This window comes from Chaetura pelagica, unplaced genomic scaffold (assembly GCF_000747805.2).
Source record: "Chaetura pelagica isolate M959 unplaced genomic scaffold, ChaPel_1.0 scaffold11, whole genome shotgun sequence".
Taxonomy (NCBI): domain Eukaryota; kingdom Metazoa; phylum Chordata; class Aves; order Apodiformes; family Apodidae; genus Chaetura; species Chaetura pelagica.
The window spans coordinates 1203927-1222432 of NW_009952694.1; the positions used below are offsets into that span (position 1 = coordinate 1203927).

At 34.7% G+C, this 18506-nt stretch overlaps 1 protein-coding gene across 1 annotated transcript in view; it reads left to right on the forward strand.

Annotated features, from left to right (window-relative positions):
- The window catches only part of AKAP6 (A kinase (PRKA) anchor protein 6), a 239156-nt gene that overhangs the window by 180885 nt on the left and 39765 nt on the right, over positions 1 to 18506 (forward strand). The window contains exons 10-11 of the mRNA XM_009993930.1: positions 9208 to 9354; positions 12802 to 13026. Of these exons, the coding sequence (XP_009992232.1) occupies positions 9208 to 9354; positions 12802 to 13026 (372 nt within the window). The remainder of the gene's footprint in view (positions 1 to 9207; positions 9355 to 12801; positions 13027 to 18506) is intronic.

Below are 18506 nucleotides of genomic sequence, written 5' to 3' on the forward strand. Positions count from 1 at the left end.
TGTATTTTATTTTGTAAAAAGGTAAATGTAAAAATCTAGCTATATGAGATTTGGTACATGTAGGGTCCGCATTTTAGAACATCCAGCTGAGGACGGAGCTGCAACTACACCTTTTTGTTTCCAGACCAAGCAGTTTCTTTGCCATCAAAAACATTATCCGCTCAGTAATGGACTGTGGGAAACGGCCCCTTGGTTCGTGACATGGGCTAACTGCAGTCTACACCAGTATTTTGGAATCTCCCATACTCTGTGGGGTTTTTTTCTAAATACATTTACCTAAGCACTAACCCAAAGGTATAGTAGTTGTTAATTCCTAAAGAGCACTATTTTTTATTTATTTAAAATAAATTATTCTCCAAGCAACTAAATACATGTAAATTAAGCTAGATCCCCATTTGATATCTTGAGCATGTCTTTTGGTTGCACCTATATTAGTCTGTGCCAAGTCACCTCTGGTGCCAAGGTGTGAGAAGACCCTCAGAGCTCCAGCAGCATCATTGAAAGCAATGCAAGATGATTCTCTGTTCATTCATATCTTGGCCAGAGATCCCAGTATAACACAAATCTTACAAGATTGATAAATGGTTATAACATGAAGTACACCAACTCTGTGGCCTTACAGGAGCTGTGCTGTAACATGTATTGTGGGATCATGCTCTACCAGGTTTTGTCTTTATTTGTAGATGGGCAGCAGTTTATAGATCTAGTGGAATCTCAGCCACCTGATACTTGATTACTCTTGCTGTATGAATTCAAACTGCTGTATTTTGGCTATATGTTCTTAGGAATTTAATTATATTTAAAATCTGGTTAATAGTGTAGTAAATAACTGGTATTGCTACAAAATTGCATTCTGAAGGTAATGGGATTGAATTTCAACACAAGTTGACACTCAATTAAAATTTCCATATATCTAGTGAATTAGCCCATTCTTGGCTGCTATATTAAGGTGGATGTCTTCCTGCTTAACTGAACACTGAGCAAGACAGGCAAAATGCATAATAAAGCCAAATCAAGACTTAATATACCCACTGAAATTTTTATTGTTTATATCAAGGAGTAAGCTTGCAGAAGAAACTCAGGAATGTGGATGTAAAAAAAATTAAATAATCAGTATTTAAACAAAATTCCTCTATATTAAGAGTAATGAAGCTAAAAAAAAATAAACATAAATAAAAATAAAAGAAAGAGAGAGAGAGAAAAGGCTTTAAAACTTATTACTGAATTACTGCCATCAGCCAGTAGATCCATGGGGCTTGTTCGGCTAAAAGCCACAACAGACTTTGTAATGCAATGATGTAATCTTGGCTTTGTGTCATTTATATTCAACCTAAAAAAACAATTTTCTTGAATAGACAGGCTGACAACAATATTGTTCAGTGTTGGTTTTTATTTGGATTGTTTCCAAATGGTTCATATGCCTCCACAGCAACATACCATGCCCGCTTAAGTTTTCACTCTGAATTCCAAAGTTTCCCCGTTTTCCTCACGTTTTATTTCGCTTTTAAAGTCCCAGTTCTGTTTGTGAAACTAGCCAGCTCGGCCACAAAATTAGGATGTATCTTGCAGAGTGCATTCATTTTACTTTTTGCATATTTTTCCCGAGGTCATGTCAAGGTTAGTTTGAATTCCATCCTACATTAAGACTTCTTTCACAGCTATTTAGCTCTGCAGCCTACTCCCCGCTGGGGTCTGCCCCTTGGGCACGTCAAAGCTTCAGACCTGACAAATCACACACAGATGAAGCTGTACAGTTTTTTAAACAGTTTCATCAGTAACATGGGGTTGGTTTTTTCGCCTTTACACTATATATTTTTTTTCCCCTCCACTGGATTTTGTTTTCTGAATTGCAGTATCCTGAAGACTGATTTTCGAATGGAAAATTCCCTTGCACAGGAGAGATGTAAAATAGAAACAGTGTTGTATATTATGTGCCACTCACAGCCTCATAGAAACTGAAAGTACTGCAGATCCTCTTAATTAGTAACAAGCTATAGTTCCTTGTCTAGTAACTGTAATCGTATTGTTAACATCTAGTTGCAAAGAAGAGCCTAAAACTATAAAGGCTGATAAATATTCAAAATATTCCATCCATATTGCGAACCCATTAGTTATCTGGGAGAGTTGTTTGTTGTTCTTAGGAATAAACTTCTGACATCGTGGGGATTACTCAGTTGAGTAAATGTTCATCAGTGTCAAGAAATGACGTTGTGCTTTAGCAGCAATACTTGTGGGACTTGGGAAATTTTAAGTGGGTGTATATGTGTATATGTATGATTAACTTCACAACTGCATGCAGAGCTTTCACCGCCTACATTCATGCACAGACACTCCCCTCCACCTCTCCCACCCCCATCCCACCCCGATGTATATGTTGCTGCCCAGAAAACAGTTCGAAGTGTATAATGCAGCTTGTGGGTGAAAATCCATTTTTCTGAAATTCTTAGCTGTAGACTCCTATCTGTATTTTAGCATTTTGTGAAACTAATGGTGAAACACCATTTCCCCTTTAATTGATTAAGTTAAAATGCTTGGCTGCTAATGAGTGTATTAGCAAACAATATACCCTTAACAAGCTTAAGCAGCTCAGGATTTTAAAAAGCTGCTTACTGTCCTCCTCATTTTTATAAGACAAAATGTACTGCCTTCTACAAATTGCTTGATCGACTGATGAAGTACTATAATTATAGTTGTATTGCAGTTTTGACAAAGCCACAATAACAGATTGTAGTTTAGTCCCCACTCTAGGCACGCAGCTCTTTGCATTACAAAACCCAGTTTTACTGGTCTAATTCTTACTGAGAACAAAAGGCACCTGGAGATGTTAACTATATACTAAAAGAAAACTTGGAATCTAGGAAATAATAATATTGAAGCATGACTTTTCTACTAGCAATTTGTTCATTGGGAATGGTATCTAATGAAGAGTTGTCTAAAGGCTTGCTTGTTTGGAACTAATTAAAGACAGATATCCTAAATAGAAAAAGGATCATGGGAATTACATTAGGTGTCTGGAGACTTGTTATTCTTTTGGTACTCTGAGTAGATTGTGGAAGTTGTTAGGGATTCAAGAAATAAGGCAAGCTAATAAAAAGTTCTATTTTTTTCTGGTTATTGGCCAACTATTGTATTTTTGTTTGCAATAAGATTTGTGCCAACAGGCTAGGGGCTTGAATAAAACATTTAAACATTTGTGCATTAACACATTATGGTGAAAAGAGAGTCTTGTGCTTTCACTCAGTGCATTTCAGCCTTCAATTAATGTGAAAGCACTACAATGCCTATGCAACTTCTCTTGCCTAGTGGTGCACCATTTATCATTGCAGTTTTACATTGACCTTGACACCCACTTCATTAGAATAAAGATTGTCTACCATTTAGGTTACATTGTTCCTCTGCACAGAGACCCCATGCAAATTTCTGTTCAGATAGAAGAGCTGTGAGCCTGTCAGAGGTCATCTGCATTAAATGATTGCAGCTATTTTCCAACTGCTTCTTTTCATTCTACTCAATTCAGGCTAGGAGGATCAATCAAGCCCTCTGCCTGAAACAGTGGGACTGCTGGGAATATAACTGGTTTTGGTAGTAGTGGATATGCCCTAAACAGTATTAAATATTTAATATAAATTCATTAAAGGCCATACAAAGTCTTCAAAAAGATGTTACATTTATAGTAAAATTTAAAGGCTTGGAATCACCTACCTTTAAAAAAAGATAGAACAATGGGTACTGACTGCATTATTTTTTAATGTGGGCAAAATTTAGTTCATGAAGTTACTTAATATTTCTTTGGATGTGTTTCTTTTTCTGCCAGAGAAAGGAATGCACAGCAGAGGTGTAATCCACATTTGCTACTTTCTGAAACAAAAAAGCAAGGTGTCTGCAGAGGTTTAAGACAAAAGTGCTAAGATTTGTTTTGCTTGCAGGAATATAACCATACACACAAGCACTCTCACACAAATACATATTGTACCATTATGCTTATTTGTAGGGGGAAAAAGCAAATGGAAATAAGTTAGCTCTCTCCTTCTTGAGTTTTCTGAGTGATATAATTGGAATTAAATTATTAATGGGAGATACTTAAAAAAGATTGTTTTATGATCTTCTATTAGAGAATTTGCAATTCATTTTAATATTTGTAGTTTGATTTATATTAAAGATAATGCAATCTATGTCCAATTAACAATACATAGCCAATGTAATATGATTTCCAGATCATGCAAATGGAATAAACTAGAAGAGGAAAAACTGATTCTTAACCTCAGATGTAATTTGCAGTGTGAGTTCTGGCAATTTTAAATGACATTGCACTTTTTAATTTTTCCAAAGGCTCAGCAGCAAATTTATCCCAATCAAGAAAGCCTATTATTAATTTACAAGGACAATTGTAGGAGTCTTTATAATTTCCCTGTGCAATTATTTGCCATAAATTGCTAGTAGTAAAATACATGAAGTTTGCAAGAAACAGCAACTGCTATTTATCTAGACAGATCACTCAGCTCAGATCTTGAATGTTGTCCAGAGGTTCTAGTGCTACTGACAATGTAAGAAATATAACCAATCTTCTGGATGGTTTCTAAAATGTTTCACACCGATGGTACCAAAAAGGTAGAAGCATTAAGAGCTATTGTGAAGGGTAGGCTGGCCTCTAGCAGATTCCTTCACTTTGGTTGTATACAGCTGAGCTTTGGACCCTGGACTTTGGAATAAAAAGAGTCTTTGTTCGTGACTGAATGGCATTAGGCATGGGCTTCCTAAGGGGCCACCATGAAGCCTAGCATGAAGAGTGCAAACATTACCCAGAAAGCAAAATGAGAATGTGTGTGAAGAGATGATGGACAAATATTGCTACATGTACATTGCTAGATATTTTTTTATATATATATATATAACATATTTGTTGAATTTGATTCTGGAGTACTGTTTACTTGATTTTATGCATGGGGTGTATTTTGTGCATGTGTACCAGTGCTGACTATGCATGCACATACAGACACTGAACATGCATGTATATGTGTTTGTGTATATGTGTGTGGGAGTAGGAACACACCTCAAGTGTTTAAAATTTGAAGATCCAGTCCACGTAAAAGCAAAATTGCAGGTAACTCAGTTCTGATCTCAGTTGTATATCATACAGTGCCACTCAACTGAAGGTACTTTGTTACTATGTGAATGATGGAATGCAGAACATCTACAAATAACACACCCTTATTCCAATAATGGAGAAAGTTCACTGGCTTAATTCTTCTGTACTTCGTAGCCATAGCTCCACTGTGTGTTCAGTATGTCTAGTCTCTTTTCACTATAACCAACAGAAGCACCATACAAAAGTCTTACAATGGATGTCTTAATCTCTCTGTGTGCTTTTAGAGCATTATTTTGAATTCCATCATGCAGGCCTTTTTTTTTTTTCTTTCCTCTTCTGAAGTTTTATTACAACAACAGAATTCCCAGGGAGCTTTAGGAGAAAGGTTCGCATAATATTGCCCTAAAGTTTTGGTTGAGGGGTGGAATCTGCACCCCCAGACCTGATAATCTTTTTGTGGTGTTTCTCTTTCTGAAAGATGCTGTGCGAGTTGTTAACTGTGTACAGATTTTTTTATTGTTTACCAGACAGTGCACATCTACAAACCTTTCATGATGATTTCTTTCTCTGACCTCTCAGTGACTAGGCATCTTGTTCCTTAACACTGAGGGAGGCTGAAAAATGCTTGAGTTGCTCAATGTGTGCCTTCTATACGAGTTTCAAAATGGCTTATTCTTCTGGTTTCCATGGTGACAATTAACACTGTTACAAGGCATTGTTCCAGTCTCCATTTGGACAGAATTTTTGGGTGTGATTTTTCACACAAAAAAATGTTTTATGCAATTTTTAAAAGAAAATAACAAAAATTTAAAGAGGAAAACAGAAGGCACAATTTAGTATAAACTGTCAAAAAAATGTGCCTCAATCAAGCCTCCCTGGATTTCTTAGAATATTCTATCACAGAAAGTAAGCTTTTAAGTTGCTTTGTTTTAGAATTCAACTTCTCGTGGTTCAAATATTTTTGCCAAACTTATTAATGGATAGATGCTACTGCCTTCTAGAAAAGCCACTATTTGTTGTTTGAAAAAATACTGCTCATTTTATGTGAGAAGGAATAGAAAGCCAGAATTCTTTAACTTACATAAAAATGTTTTGGATTTCTTTTGAGTAGCTTCAAGAACACCAAACCAGCCATGCATGCACACAGCTAATCATGCTGTAAATATTTGCAGGCTTTCCAGTATGTTGTTTGGGGCTTTTTTTTCCCAGTATTTTAATATGACAGGTGTTTTTGGCAAGTAAATATTACTAATTTATTTATTATTGTGGCTGTTGCAAGAAACCTGTGACTTTAATTTCCTTAATCTCAATTTTGCCTATTAAACAGTAATCTGTATCATAGCATCCACACACTGTCACAATGGAGCAGCCTGTGCTCACTTAAAGCTGAGGAAAGAATGAACCTGAAGATTAAATTATCTTCTCACCACAGGATTAAGTAGTCCTACCAAACTAGGGTTGTGCAGTACTGATAGAGCTGGTAGCTAATTTCTACTGCTTAGAGTGTAGGTGTTTAATGGATTAAAAAATAGCATTAGCAATAGCATCTTGTGCTATCAGTTCTCAAACCATACCTTCTGTACATTAAGCTTTTACCTTAACTTAAAATGTACACTGCATGTTAAATATCCAGGAATCAAACAATACTGACTCAGTCACATACCAATACATCTAATAACGAACCAAATTCTTTAATCTTTTACAGTTACAGTATAAAGCATTTTCTGTCAATCAGCCCTTTCATCATGCTTGTTTATACAGTAGGTTACACGGTGACAAAGGCAGAATGTATACATAAAATCTATTTATTTATTTTTTGATGTAATAACCTTTTATAACATCTGTCACACTGCTTGGATTATGATGCACTGAATTATTTTATCTGGTCGAAAATTAAACGGAACGTCTTCAGTTTCTATGTTAACAGGAGCATTATAGTTATGAAACATGCAATATGTCTTATTTTCTTCATCTGGGCAGTCCCGCACAGCGCAGCAACATGCCCAGCCCCAGTCCAGGCAGCAGCCACTGCCTGCCTAGAAGAGGTGGTGAGCAGTAAGTAGCTGTGCCTGCACCAGTGTCACGCAGCTAGAGGACTCCCTCAGTCTATTAATTCACTTGACAAAAGAAAGGGAGTCGCACAAACTGGATTACAGTGCCTAGCAAACTGGACTCTGGATTCCCCTTGATATTACATGTACTTATGGAAATAATTATGCAAATCTTTTCCAGCTATATCATCTTTAAATAGAAATCAGATTACATAAAGAAGATTGTAATCTCCTCCTGTAACTGTTCTAGCTGAAAAGGCAGACTTGTTGAACATTTTAGTCCAATAAGATGGTGTTGCCTCTTGGCAGGTCCCGTTCCCTAGTGCCAAACCTGGTTGGTACCTATTGTTGTACATTTCTAAAACCTTAGCCACAATAAACCAAGTATTAAAAGGCAAGTTCTTTATAAGCAATTCCTTGTTTTTTAGTATGCATATTCATGTAATTTTGGATACACACACCTGATCAGTGTTCATTAATAATGAGAAATTGTTTGAATCACCTCATTTAAAACATTTGCTCTATGATCTACAAATGACTAATATTTGCTGAAGTTTACATAATACAAATGATGTGCATGTGTTGTGTAAATGAGAGATTAAAATATGAAACTAACAATATGCAAACATATGCATAGAAATGCTGAGGACCTGTTAGCTGAAACAGTGATTTCACACCTTTATTATTTTCTTTAAGCTGTCTCCAATTGTATTTTTGCTTTGTTTTCCTACAGAGCATGTTCTTGGATCTGGCAAAGGCACCTATATTTTAAACATTCCTTATTCTAGTTTAATTTTTTTACTTACCCAGTTATTAACATTTTCTGTATGAGCTGCTATAGCGATTTTCTTGGCTGAATTTAAAGCAAAGCAAGCTTAATGTTTAGGATGTGATTTACTAATAGCTATGCATAATTTATGTAAGTCTTGTAAAGAATATGTGCTGAACTCTCCTCTTTTAGTAAATGCTGCATTTTTTGTTATATCAGAAGTTCGATTTCTATGACTGTTTTAAGAGGGAGAGGGAATTAGCTTAACTATATGGAAGGATTGTATGGGAATGGATGCCCATGTTTTAAATTTTGGGTTTTGATTTAACGTACCAGCTACTGAAACATAATTAATCACTATAGTAACTATTATATTTAATACTTAATTCAGATATTCAGAGAATACAGGCTTTTAAAATATTAATTTGTCAGTCTGTCCATAGGTTAGGATACATTTTTAGAGATTATGTAAGTATTATGCATCTAAAATATAGACAAAATTATATTCAAGTAATTTTGAAAGAAGTATCTGTTTTAATTCCTGTTTTACATGGTTTAATTTTTTGTTGGTTTCTTTTTGGTTTTTTTTACAATAAATAACAGTGCTGGAAATAAAAAGTAGTTTCATCTTGAAGAAACTATTGGTCTGTATGAGCACTGTAGCTGTTCTCATTTCTGTGCCATTTCACTGCTCCTATTGGTTGGTGTAATAAAAAATCAAGTTACTGGTATTGTGTTGTAAGAGAATTATGTCTAATTGTTTTTCTAAGGTGAAACTGACTTTTTCATATATAATAACATTTAAAGCCATATAGAAGTCTGAAGGACAGAGAGAATAAATAAACTGTACAGGAAACAAAATTATATTATTTCCTTGCTGTTGATTTTTTCAATAGGGAGCCTCAATGTTACTTGCTGAACTAGCATATTTGAAAAATAAGATACCACTGATTTGAATGAGACAAAGGCAGATCAAGCTTCAGATGAGTGTTAGTGAATATTACTGTACAAGTGAATATTGTGAGTGAGTGAATATTACTATGTGTAATAAGTTACTAGCTGCCTGTATAGATACATCACCCAGAAGGCTACGTGCTTGGTCCCTAAATCTCTTACAATATGTCATGAGATGGATGTGTGCTTAAAAAAAAAATTAAAATTCAAAGATGGCGTAGAGAGCATGATCATAGACACATAGACACATAGAACACATAGACACATAGGACACAGAACTTAAGCTTAATTTATTATAGAGAAAAGTCTTTACAGTAGCTAATATTATCTATTTATTTTCATTTTAGAGATACAGTGTAGAAATGTCAATCAGGCACCCGAAAAAGATGGAACTGCTTAGTAAGGTTGAAGCTCTGAAGAAAAGTGGTGTTTTACTACCAAATGATCTCCTTGAAAAAGTGGATTCAATTAATGAAAAATGGGAACTGCTTGGGGTATTTGCATTTTTATTACTGTTTGCGGGTTATGTGTACATTTTTGTGTGTTGAAGTACGCGCTGTCTGTCTGATTTCTAATTTGAGGCACAAATATCTCTCTCTTTCAATTCACCACGCACATTTCAAACAAGCTACTCATGCTATTATAAAAAACTCCATAGTATTTTCCTCTTCTGTTGATTTTTTTTTTTTATCCCATGCTTGTCTCCTGCCTGACTTTAATCATTTTAGTTCTTTAATACATAAAAAATGTAAGTAAAATATGCCATGTATTATGGGTATGCACCAAATCAACTATAAATGCAGTATATCTGATATACACTGACTGTCATGCTTGAGTGAATGTTAATAGAATTTATTCCGAAGGTACATGTTAGAGACATCTACTGTTTAACTATTTACTATACCCTTAAGATGAAAAGTGGGGTTGTCACTGCATATTTCAGGTCACACTGATGGCTCAAAAACAAATATGCAGATTCAGTACAAATCTGAATACCTGAAGCTAAGAATAGAGCCAGGATATGTTTCATGCTGCTGTATCCAGCTCACTTTTGACAAAAGCCAAAAAAGTTTCATGTAATTCATTTCACGCTATGATGGGCTGGGTCTCAGCCAAAGAGTGAGATACAAGAATCTGGCAAAAAAGGCAATATAGTGATTCTGTTACCCAGAGACTGGTGATGGCACTGTGCAGGAGACACTATTGTCCTATTGTTGTAAAACAGCTGAGAGACAGAGAGGTCAAACTATATTTTTCCATCCACTTCTCTCCTTAATTGCCTTCACTTCAAATCAAGGGTAAGATAAATTTATAAATTACTTTAAATTATTAATTATAGATGTGTGATATTAGCAATACAGTTACATTGTATAGCTTTGCATGCTATAATCTTAAAAAACATTTCTAACATATTATGACTAAGCTATACATGCAACATGCCAACAGCATTTTAGATACTAACTTGTGTCAGTTTAGCTTATTTGGTACTGCAATAGCTATTTTACAGAGAGTGGGGTTTTTTTTAGTTCTGCACAGTTTTTGCTAATCATTTGATTCTCTAAATGTGCAAACTGTCAGAAAATGTTAAAGTTAATTAAAATAGTGAGGTTTTTACTTTTGAATTTTAATCTGCATCATCAACATAAGCATTTTAAAACTATTTGAACATACATTAACAATTTTTTTTTTTAATTTACTGATAAAAATGGGACTTATTAACCTATTCTTTTACATCTAATCATGACAACTTGTACTTTCAAAATAATTTCAGTTGTAAGCCTTATATTTCTGACTTTCAATGTGTTTAATTAGGTTAATTCAGTGTCACTGATTAAAGCTGGTAGGATATAAAACTATGAGATAAGTTACTGACCATAATTTTAAAAATTTGGAATGATCCTGTCTTAAAAATGTGAAGCCCTCTTCTTCTCAGTATGTTAAAATAAAAATATGCCTCTGGATTAAGTTTTGCCATTAATTTCAGGATTTACAGAAAAATAAAATATATCTATTATAGTTTTCCTGCTAAATGCAATTTCATGAATAATAAGCAGAGTTTGATAGAGTTTTGTTTAATTCAATAAAAACCTCTGCAGAAACTAACGGCACTAGGCATACTGTTTTAATTGGCATGATTACGTTTTAATTGGCATGAAAAAAATTAAAGACAAGGATTTTAACTTCTAACAATGGTAAAATAGAGGGATATGGTTTTTAATATTACTTTCATCTAAGGTGAACAGAGTGGAATGGAAATACATTAGAATGAAATGTCAGTGGTGCGTACAGTTTAATCTGTGAAATTTTGTCCCCTGTGCTGAATATTACTCTGTCTCAATTGCATATTAAACAACCCTATCAAGGCAGGCATTGGCATCTGCTGTGCTGACACAAATTGTGAATTAAATGAAATTGATGTCCTCTGTCGTATATTTATGAAGACGGACCATTCTCTGAAGTATTCTGTTTATGAAGAATTTATGATTGCAAACTGTTCCAGAACAAAAAAGTGGCAATAAATTCTTTTTTGTGACCCTACCCTCCAAGGGCATTGATTTCACCTCCTGCTGCTACTTTTGTTACAGCATAAAAACAATAGCTAGTGCTGGATTCCACTGAGGGTCTTCAAATTATCAATATTTCCACCATGAAAATAGCAGGGTGTTGCCAAGAAGGCATGTTTTTCGGTTATGATCTCCTAAAGACATTGTTTACAGAATGCCACAGAGTAGATAAATGTCTGTTGGTTTAATTTTATTTGTGGTTTAAAGCTTATTTTTGGAAGCTAACAACAGTGTTATAAATTATTTTCCAGTAACTTCCTAAAGCATGTGTTTTCCACAGACAGCCATACTGGGTGACCTAAAACTGTATCTTCATGTTACAACAATTAACCACTGCTAATTATCAGTTTTAAGGGTTATTGGATGTGATTGTCAGTGTATATTCAATATTACACAATCAGTAACACAGATCTAGTGCTTATAATAAGTGTCAGCCTGACAGCCTCTTATAGGTCAGATAAAATACTGCATGGCATAGAAGAAGCAGGCAACAGCAAATCTCCCTTGTGATGTTAAAGGATTGTATTTCAAAATACTGAAAAGTAAGGTAACTTTCTATCCCTGGCTTCTTCACAATATTCATTATGCTCCCTGCATCCACTATCAAAACATTATTCAGTGGTTCTTTTATTAGAAATACTACTTTGAAAAGCTATAGTGAATTAGTTTCTTTAGCTATCAGAGGTGAATGTTTATTCTGGTCCATTCTTTTTAAAGTGGATGCTTAACATAGAGAACTTAAATCCAAATTTAGTTGCCTAAATATTTGGCCTGATGTTCAGGATCATTGAGGCTTCACAATTTCTAGTTTATTGGCGTCTACATGAGCTCACTGACTTTTAAAAGCAAACCAGCTGGTTTGTGACGTAACTGCTCCTGAATACAACCTCAGGGCTACCAGATTGGAAACTACAACCTGGCAGTTCATACCTCAAAAATATTTCAGTGTTTCCCAAAAAACTTAGTACCTTGGGTACAAGTTTGGAGAACTCAGTGCTTGTCATATTTCTCTTCTGATCTAGAAAACAGTAGCTGTCATGGTCATGTCTAAAGCCATGGACAAATTCTGTAGAGCAACTACTTAAAAAACTTATGTACAAGTTTATCTCCTCTGTCCATAGCTGGTCTTAATAAACATTGATTTATCATGCTTCCAGCAGTCAGTGACCCAGAGAGAACAGCATAAGTGAGAAACAAGGATACAAAAAATGAAATTGATTGAAACAAGGAAACAAAGAATGAAATTGATTTATATCAGTAGTATTTATTAAAAATCCTACATCTCTATTCATCTAACAGATTATTCTTGTTGTACATTAACCTGTATATGTTTTGGTACACAAAACTAATATATGTTTTCTTTATCTGTTGCATTAGAAAACCCTAGGAGAGAAGATCCAAGACACAATGGTAGGGCACAGTGGGTTAGGTCCACGTGACCTGCTCTCGCCTGAAAGCAGCAGCCTGGTAAGGCAGCTGGAGGTCAGGATCAAAGAGCTGAAAGGGTGGCTGAGAGATACAGAGCTTTTCATCTTCAATTCCTGCCTGAGACAAGAAAATGAAGGAACAATGAATGCTGAGAAACAACTGCAATATTTTAAGGTAATAAAAAAACAATCATAGTCTTCATAGAGAGAGGCTCCTTTATGGTAGGATAAAATATTTATCTTATACATAACGAAAAGCAATGCATGTACTGTGTAATCATATATTCATATTTTTCACCTTCATTTATGTACTATGCATTCATTCATGTTGATTTTATTGAATTTTTACAATAATAATTATTTTTTAGCGTTTTTGTAAAAGAGAGCTGTAGAGGGCTAATCACACTGCAATTGGAAAAGCAGCAGAATTCTTTGATTCTACTTCACGATAAAACTGAGTTTTGCCACAAAAAAAATCCACTCTGAATTTCACTCCCCATATCAGTTAAATTTGTTCATGTGTCGTGTGATTGTGAGTTTAATAGCCTGTTTCTCTCCACATATGAGTAAAAAATAGCCTCTTCGAGATCACATTTACATATATGAATTTAGCATATATGAAAAAGCATTCAAGTTTGTGATGAATAGGTATGTGGAAGAAGACATATACACTCTGAGATTTGCATTCATCTAGGCCACATCTTAAGCCTAAACCTGACAACTGATGGGCAGGAGGAAAAAGAATTGCAGTCACAAAGCTGTATTTGGATGGATAAGCTCCTTCAACTGAAGGCCAGCATTCAGCTTTGCAACTGACTTAAAGGAGGTTGTATGGGTTTTCCCATTCCCCAAAATAAGTGGGACTGTTTAAAAAAGTGGGCTATGAAGTTAGCAAACAAACCTGGTAGAACCATGCAATTTTCTTCTCTTCATAGCTATCACTTCTAAATAAAACCTCACCTTAGTCATCATTACAGGTCACTTTACTCTGTAAGTGATCTTTGACCAAAGAATCAGAAAGGAATCACAAGTAATTGTTGAGCTTTAGAGGTAAAGAGGTTTTTCTCTTCAACTAGTACATTACAGTGCCTGGGGCAACACCACTCTTAAAAAGTGATGGACAATTTATTAAAAACCTCAGAGAGTATGTTGCAAACACTACTAAACCGATTTTTTTTATATAAGAATTCAAGAAAAACAACAGCACAAAAATTAATGTCTTCCCATTTAGTCATTCCTTAACTCTTTCTTTTCCAATTACTAGGATTAGTTAGAAAGTTGTGTCAATGTAGATAAAGCTGGTAGGGGGGTTTTTACAGGTTCCTGAGCATGTCCATTTGAATGCAATTTTAAGCTTTTTTATGACACCTATTTTTTTTAATTTTTTTTTTATGATATCTGGTCTTCTGCTACTGGAGAAAAAAATGTTGCTGGTTTTGTTTGTTCTATCAGCAAGCTTCAAAGCTACTGATTACGAAGGACTGCTGAGAGACCTGCAGAACTTCACAGCAATAGATCCATGTTTTCCCTAGAAAATACTGGATCCTTTTTATTTCTGTAGAAAACAATGACATTTATTTAAGTGCATAATTATGGTTTTAAAAATCTAATTTCTGAAAGCTTATAATATGTGGCTAAGACATATATATGTCACATATATATATATATATATATATATGGACAGAAATACCACTGTAATGTTACTTATGTGCTACTTATTAATTTGGAATGTGCACAAGTCTCTCAGGTAAAATATTTTTTTATATATATGACATGATGTCATTAAAAGAGTTTGAGAGGTGTTAAACAGGATAGTACCACCCACCCTGATGTAACCAGAGTATTTCATTACTTGCTTGATTATCTATTAATTACATAAATAATACATTAATTATTTCCAAAATGGTAGCCATCTGAGTATAAAAAATAATTACCTATCAAATATGGTGAGAACACATAACTTTGTCATATATGCTGAACCATCTTTGTCTCATTACATCTGAAATCCACTAGAAGGAAGTTTTCCATTCTTCACCCATCTCCTGGGGAAGTGTTTCAAAGAGAAAATAGATATAATTAACAATACTGCAATGTATAATACATATATTTGGCAAAGAACATTTAGAACATTTTAAAAAACATTAACTGTGCCACTAGTAGGAAACCTGCTGGGGTTTAGTTTGACTCACTTTCCACTTAACTTAATAGTTTAACCGTATTATTGCTTTCACTGTGATAAGTGAATCACTGTTTCTTGATGGAAATGTAGTGTGTTGCCCCACCCCAATTATACATATAGGCACTGTATGCAGAGAGACATTTTTAATAAAACAAACTTAACAATGCTGTTGCTTTTCATTCCATAGTGTTCTATTTTAAATTACACTTATGCCTTAGGAGAAACAGTTATTTCATTTTACAAGTGTTTTCCTTCCATTTTACACTTGGAAGATGAATTAAATGTGTAGTTCACATGCAGTTGGGACCCAAGATAAGAACAACGTGGTGGGAGCAGGGATTGTTAAATTCACTAGAAGGAAATTATTTAAATGTCTTTATTTTCTTTTATAAAATATCATGCCATATTAATATGAACATTCTTTTTATTAAAGAATGTGCTATTTCATTACTTTTCTTTTGGAATGATATTGTGTAGGAATAATAATAAGACTTAGAATTTCTGTAATACAATCCAGTCAACAATAAGGTAGGTATTATTATCCCCTTTTTAGAAATGAAAGAAATAAAATGCATGGACATTAAGTGACTTTTTCTGGTTTTCACAGAAAGTCAATGGCTGTGTTAGGGTAGAACCCTGCTATGGTGACCCTAAGCTTTGGGACTAGCCACAAGGCAGCCTTTTCCTCCCTCCCTCCCTCCCTTCCTTCCTGCCCTTCTGCCTTCCTGCCTGCCTTCCTGCCTGCCTTTCTGCCCTCCTACCTTCCTGCCTTCCTGCCTGCCTTCCTGCCTGCCTGCCTTCCTCCCTCCCTCCTTTACTCCCTCACTCTAGGTTACTTCTCAGTATATTTCATTTTCATATTTGATTAAAAGAGACTGCTTCCTTATGTTTACTGCTGTTTTTTGTTTATATTCAAAGTTCAGATCTTGCTGAATATGTTTGGCTGATTTTTGTCTATTTCTATTAACATATTTCAATAGTAAAGTTAGAATATTGTTAAGTAAGGTCATTAACCAGTTTATGTAATGTTCTGTATTGGTTTTGTGAAAACTATGTGGTATACCTTGGTCTGCCCAGTGATTTCTGTGCAACTTAACATGTGACCAGTCTGTAGACCCATTTTGTTACTCATTCCACCAGCTTTAGAGCTCCTGGCTGCCTCAAAACATTTTGTATTTAGTTACAAAGGAGAGGCATGAACTTTGCTTCTGCCTGAGCTGACACTTGCTGGCTATTGCACAGCAGCATTAAGGAGGCTTCCAAGTGCAGCCTAACCCAGACTTGACTTCTGTCAAGAAGGTAGGAAGACTGAACACAAATTGCCCAGCTGTAAAGGAGAGAGCATGGGTGTCTTACTCTTGATTTCTTGTCTTCTTTTGCAATATGAAAAAAAACCCACAGTAATCTGGAACAAGAAAATCAAGAGATTGACTTAAAATTCATGAGCTCTTCATAATTATCAAATTACACTAATTTTATTTTTTTCATCCTTTGTATTTCTCTTCTGCCTTTTGAGTTCCTTGAGTTCATGTTTTCTAATTTTTCATCAAAATGATGAAGATTAGAACCAGGAACATACATTTTAAGCGAAATATAAGATGCCCATGTAAACACATAATTCTTGCAGCTGAAAGACCTAATGTCATGAGACTAATAATCGGCACAAACGATTTCCTAACCTAGTGATGCATGACAATTTTGTGGGTCAGGAGAAATCTGGAAAAGGAAAGAAAGAGGGACAATAATAAAAATAACTCACATTCTTTCATGAAAGTTTTAGCAGATTTCATTTGAATAAGTTTTAGGCAGAAATTTGTGTGCTTGTTGGCTTGTAAGTAGAAGTGTTCTGCCACATTTGCATTGTGTCTGGGACTTAAAAAAGCTGTTTTCTCTGCAAAATGCTCACAAAAAGACAGCAAGGAAGCCTAAGTAATTAGTTATATATTTATGCCACTTGCAATAAAACTCATTACTTTAAGTGCTCAATATAGAGAAGTGACCCATCAACATCAAAAAGATAATTGTTATAGCTTTGGCTCACAGACCAGCTACTCAAGAACAAGCTTAGGTTTGTGAGTATCTGTCCATGTCAGAACCCCTTCTTAATCACTTAGAACTAAGAAAGCTTCTCTTGCTTTCAATACCAAGATTTATAGAGGATCCTGTTCTTCCCATCCGAACTTGGTTTGGAGGGACAATAGGATTTTCCTGTTCAGAAGAGGATTTTAGTAGAGGGTTTCTGCTAAATTACGTTCTTTGTCAACAATAGTATTTTTTTTCTGGTTGTTTTCTGTTCTGGTTTTATTTGAAGTGATAAGCAACTTGCTATATATACTGTCATACATGTGTCCTAAATCTATATTTGAGCCTCTAAAAAAGAGATACTTCACTTTCAGTAGTACTGAAAGCTTGTGGTTCTCATTTACCTTAGTCAATGTATTTATTAAAGAAATCAGGCTGCTTATTTGCACAAAAAAATGTTGGAAATGTTTTCTCATGTAATGTTTCTAAAAGTCAATGGTCTATTGAATGCCGCTGCTAGTAATATTTGCAGCCGTTTCTGTTTGCCTTGTAAACAGTGTAAATTATCTGATGCTTGCAACTATTTCTAGTGACCAGAAGCACTCAGAAACCTTTGTTTTCATCTTCCACTAAATTTTTGTGACTGAGCATACCAGATGATGCAGTCATTTAAAAAAAAAAAAAAAGGAAAAAGTCTTTCTCTGCACCATTTCTTATTCCTCCAATACCTCAAGCAACCATACTTTCTGATTAAACAATATATGTTCCATAGGTAATTAATAACACATCAGTTAATCGATATTCCTTATGATGCTTTTCATTTTAACTGAAAATTTTGTGTGTCAGCACTGCACTTCTTACGAACAATTCAGCTAAATACTCCTCCAGCAAATAAAATGCAACAGAGTCTGGGAGCATAAAGGATGATGACTAAAGTGAAATACAAGAAAAGTACTAACTTTGAGTAAAGGTTTGGAGACTCAGAGATTGGAGAAAAGTGCTGGCTGTTCCTACAGGTGCCAGGAACTGCTTTCGCTGCTGCATTTTGGATCCTTTACAATTTTTTGAATGATGTTCCTGGCAGAGCTGCAATCAAAGAATTACAGAAATTCAATGTGCAATGTAACAAAAGTATGCAAAACAGTTTCCAATTGAAAGTCCATAAGAAATCAAGCAGAGATTAATCCTTTTTATACCTCTAAGGTGATTTAAGAAAAAGTAATAATTTTAATAAATTTATCAGAAAGACTGTGACTTTAGAGCCATAAATCTTTTCACAGATGAAGAAATGTTTACTCAAATTTTGTTTGGAATAACTGTTAACAAACAGGAAGGCATACACTATTAAATCATATGAAAAACAGGTAGAATTTCAAAGACAAATGTAAACTGATGCCACTTACAATGGTTTGAAGCAAACTCAGACTGAATATGCATAAACCTCCATCCCAAGT